Source organism: Triticum dicoccoides, chromosome 5A (genome assembly GCF_002162155.2).
Source record: "Triticum dicoccoides isolate Atlit2015 ecotype Zavitan chromosome 5A, WEW_v2.0, whole genome shotgun sequence".
NCBI classification, from domain to species: domain Eukaryota; kingdom Viridiplantae; phylum Streptophyta; class Magnoliopsida; order Poales; family Poaceae; genus Triticum; species Triticum dicoccoides.
Window position 1 is genome coordinate 421,930,709 of NC_041388.1, and position 4,981 is coordinate 421,935,689.

General features: G+C 49.8%; 1 protein-coding gene across 1 annotated transcript; it reads left to right on the forward strand.

Moving 5' to 3' along the window:
• The first annotated feature begins 1,591 nt into the window (after positions 1–1,591).
• Positions 1,592–3,111, forward strand: LOC119297505. The gene is made up of 2 exons (XM_037575270.1): positions 1,592–1,731; positions 1,824–3,111. Exon 2 carries the CDS (start codon positions 1,877–1,879, stop codon positions 3,005–3,007), a length of 1,131 nt encoding a protein of 376 aa, XP_037431167.1. The 5' UTR covers positions 1,592–1,731; positions 1,824–1,876; the 3' UTR covers positions 3,008–3,111.
• The last annotated feature ends 1,870 nt before the right edge of the window (positions 3,112–4,981 follow it).

The window sequence follows — 4,981 nt, forward strand, 5'->3', positions numbered from 1 at the left end:
AGCTCAAGTGGTGGCCGGAGCTGAGGACGCCGAGGATTTCATCCCCACGAATAGGTGGCTCAGGACGATGGACCTGCCTGGCAGGATCGCCTTCATGAGCCTGCCTCATTCAAAGGGACGATCTCCGAGGTAGGGCCACGAGGAGGGGCCCCGGGAGCAAAAGCATAAGAAGAGCAAACGAGCTTGGACAGAAACAATGTTTTTTTTAAATTTGGGGGCAAATCAAACGGGTATGACACAACTAGGGGCTCAAATGTAATTGTTCCTAGATAAAACTCCTCCGGTGCATTTCACACAGACCATGGGTCTTTGGCTCTTAATCAGTCTTTAGCTAACACTGATAAGGGCATATCCAAGGTAAAAGAAAAACCATAAGAAAATAGGAGGAATATAAAGAAAGCAAAGAAAACTCGACCCACAAATAGCGAAAACCGGATAAAAAACAACACGGAAAAAACAAGGCCAAACTGTGAAGAAACAAATAGGCGTGCTTTTTTCTATTCCGCGCTTATAAAGTCGGTTACTTCGCTAATCATAGGCAGCGCACATCCCTGCTTTGAACTGTCGCGACGAATAGGCCGGCCCATATAATGCGAGAGATGAACACTTGGTGATTAGAGATCAGTTCACCGATTTGACAGCGGACCGGTTAACAACAACTATTTTATCAGATGTCCGGTTTTATGAAGCTTTTGACCAGTTTTTTGTTTGGTTTTCTACCTCTTTTTTCATTTTAAGTTTTTTGTATTTTTTTTTTCAAATTCGTGATTTTTTTCAGAATTCATGAGTAGTTTTGAAATCCTTGAGCTTTTTACAACTCTGTCAAAAAAATTCATGAACTTTTCTGAAATTTGTGAATAATTTTCAAAAAAATTTAAACATTTCTTCAATTTGGTCAACAATTTTAAAATATATGAATAATTTTAATCTTATGAACTTTTTCCTAATTCTTGATCAATTTTCAAGTTCCTCAACATTTTTAAAGTATATGAATAATTTTACTGTTATGAACTTTTCCCTAATTCTTGGACAATTTTCAAATTAATTAAAAATTCAAATTCGTGAATAATTTTTAGAGATTCATGAACACTATTAAAATTTATTCAATGTTTTAAATTCTTAAATATGTTCCAAATTCATGAACAATTTTTGAATTGATGAACATTTATTTTAAATTCAGAAACGTTTTTCAAGTGTTGAACTTTTTCTATTAAATCCATATTTTTTCTTCAAATCTGCGAACTTTTTCAAAGCCACAAACATTTTCTTAAATGCACGAACTTTTTTAGATACTGTTTCTTACAAAAGCCAATGGTCAACCAATCAACGGTCAACCGTTGATCGAACGTACCAAGCCTGAAATCGCGAGCGAGCGAACAAAGGAAGGAACCGCGACCTGGAGCGAAGCACGTTGCTTGGTGGGCCGGCCCATGCCAGAGGGCGTGTGAGCGCCAGTTTACCAGCGGCCGCGTCAAGCGCTGTATATGAGGTCTCCGTCACCCCCTCAAAAAAAAAAAAAAAGAGGTCTCCGTCAGACTCGCCGCGCCCCCCATATAAATCTCGCCGCCCCTCCCCTCCTCCTCCTCCGCCACCGCCGCCGCCGCCTTCTGTCTGCCCCATTCATCCTGCTAGGAACACCAGGGCTTTCAGAATTGATTCGCGTTTGGTGGGTCTTAGCTAGAGGTAAATTTTGGGATTGGAGGCATACGGGATTTGATTCCGCTGCTGCAGGTAAGAAGTTACAACAACTTTCTACTGAGATTAATCCAGATATATTTGGTTTCAACAACTTTTAGAGGTGTATAACTCGTATCTCTTGATAGTCAGGATACTCGACTACTGCCTAGCTCGCTGGGTTGTTAGTTCGGCGAGGACGATGAATCGTGAGTTTGCCAACGTGATAGTGCGCGATTACGGCTGTAAATTTTATTCGCTGCTCCGGGTCAACCTCAAGCAGCATCTCTTCCACCGCTCAGCAGCAGCCGCGGAAAAGGCGAGTAACAACAAGAAGGGATTACCGTCGGCCATCCCGAGCTTGGAGCCTCTGCCCGAGCACAAGATCAACTTCTCGACGCCGCCAAAGATGGAGGGCGCGACGGACTTTCACTTCTTCTCCCTGCTCAAAGGGCAGGCAGAGGGCCGTGTCATGTTCGCCCCCACTTGCGGCAATGCCGTGATGTACGACATTGACATAGACGCCGTCGTTGCCATGCCCGACACTAACTTCTGCAAACAGAGGGACTCAATCTCCTTGTCCATGACCAGGCCTGGGAGCCAAGACGACGACGAACAGCACTATGTCTTGAGCAAAGAACCGAGGAATGTCTTGTTTGAGGTCTTGGAGTACGGGAGGAACGGCTCCGCCAGGGGTCCATCCGCTGGGATTGAACAGAGGTGGCACTGGCAACATCTGCCCTCGCCGCCGATGCGTGGACCATACCTGCCTGACCTCCACAGGAGAGCGGTCTTCCACCCCTCCGCGGCGGCGGTGGTCGATGAGACCACTCTGTGTGTGTCGTCTGTGGACGCCGGAGCCTATGCCTTTGACACGGTGAAAGGTGAGTGGAGGCAGGCTGGAAGCTGGGCGCTGCCCTTCCATGGCGCCGCGGAGTACGTCCCTGAGCTTGGCCTCTGGTTTGGCGTCAATGCTGCCGTCGGCAACACCCACCACTGTCTGGGTGCCTTCGACCTGTCTTCCTGGCCACCCGTGGAGCACCGCACCTGGAACTATCTCGATCCGTTGTCCGACAAGTGGTCGACATGGCAGAGGCACCTACTCAACCTTGGCTCAGGCAAGTTCTGCATCGCCACCAGCTTTCAAAATATCCAGTGGCGCACACCATGTAATGCAGCAGGCTACCCTTTATACGGGCTAGATGATGAGATGGTGGTCAATGACCTTACCATCTTGACGGGCGTCGAGGTTGTGCGTTGTGGCGACGGGCTCAAGATGATCAACCACAAGTCTAAACGCTTTGAAGGCATTGAAATCCACTGCGTGCTCTGAGCCAAAACTCGTCTGTTTCTTCGGGACTAGATGTGTGTGGGGTTCATTTCTTCTCGGATCGTAACAAAATTATATGCTATGGCCATGAACAAAACTTTGCCAGGATGTGCATCTGTCCTCGTATATAAGATTCTCTATTCGGATCTTAAACGACTGAATCAAAATTATCGAACTTTTTTTTTTGCCTGTGTGCAGCTGGCATTTTACTCATTTACTGTGAATTTTTTGCCCTTATGCGCACTGATATAGATATATAAACTGAAGCCGGGGGTTTGAGCAGGGCTCGGTTCAGTTCTACGATTCAGGTAAGGGCTTTGAGCATGGCTCAGTTCAGTTCTATGATTCAGATATTCGAATAAAAATTATCTTCAGTACACCCCCTTTAAGCGGACCTCAGTTCAACAAAATTATACATTAAACATCTGCTTCTATATTGTTTTGGCCGAAAGAGATTTTTATTTTACATAGATGCATTGATTGGTGATAACATTAGTTCTACTATTATATACGAGCCGTGGAACCTGCGTCAGGACAACAGGGTTGGGCTTCTTTCTAATGACCGCAACATGATCCGCACGCCACTGGCAGGAGAGCCTCCAGTTGTGAAACTACAGTCACACCCTCATCAGTGCCAATGGTGACATCGGGGCATTCACCTCGACAGACAATCTTAACTCTGAATCAGCGTCCCTTGAATCACTTCAAAGCATCAACGTTTCATATCTAGGGTTCCTAATTTCCCCCAGGTTACCAACTACGCCTTTTCATGTCTTGCAAGCCTGTTAATCAAAATCGACCACTATTTTCCAAGCAATCGCAATTCCTGTGCCTACAGTTACACACGTGTCCGCCGTTCCTTCCTTTGGAACATCGTTGAGCGGGCCACGGGCGCTCAATGTCTAGTCGCCTGGAAACAGGTCTGTCGTGCCAAATCTGAAGGAGGACGGGGGGTACGAGACCTGGCTACCCAGAATGAGTGCCTGCTGCTGAAGATGATACACCGGCTTCACGCCGCTCCTCCGTCCAGATGGGCATCTTGGATCTGGGCGGGTGCGGGCGGCTGCTCTCTCCTGTCGCGTGGCGAGCTGGTGCTTGGCGAGCACCGAGTCACCCTCGTCAAGCTGCTGCCCCTCTACCGGGCCCTCTCAAAGGTGGACGTGGGGGACGGGAGGTCCTGCTTCTTCTGGTGGGACTGCTGGCTTCCCTGTGGAGCAATCGCCTCGGCCTTCCCTGCTCTCCTCTCTCACTCCGTCGACAGGGAGGCCACGGTCTGGCAGGTGCGACGGCGTGGCATCGCCGCTTTCCTGGTCCCCCGGCTCACGGCGATGGGCGCGCGCGAGCTGCTGACTATGCAGATGTTGCTGGCTGAGGCCCCCAACAAATCGGGCCCCGACGAGCGTCAGCTGGTCTGTGCGAAGGCGCGCGGGGGTGGCCTGTCCTCCAGCACGGTCTACGGCCTCCTGCAGTTTTGGCGGGGTGACCGCGCCCTATGCTGCCATGATCTGGGGTGCGCGGGTGCCATCCCGAATCAAGTTCTTCTGCTGGCTTCTGGTTCAGCAGCGCATTCACACGCGCGACGTCCTGCTGCGGAAGTGCATCCTCGCTGCGGATGAGGCCGGCTGCCCCCTCTGCCCCGCCCCCCTCGAGACAGCCGACCACTTGTTGTTCTCCTGTCCATTCGCGGGACAGTTCTGGCAAAAAATCGGGATGTGCCCTGATGGGGCCTCGGTTTGCCACCTACACTCCATGGCTGAGGCAGGGAGAAACGCCGTCGACTCTGCCCTGGAGTTTGTGATGCTTTGCTGCTGGCAGCTGTGGAAGCACCTCAACACCGTGGTTTTCCAACGACAGGCTCCGTCCATGACCTGGGTCCTGCGGTGATGTAGGGAGGACGCCGAGCTGTGGCGCGCCCACCTACGTCGCGATGATCAAGCCGATGTAGACTCCTAGCTGAGAGCTCTCGCTCCCTAGCCT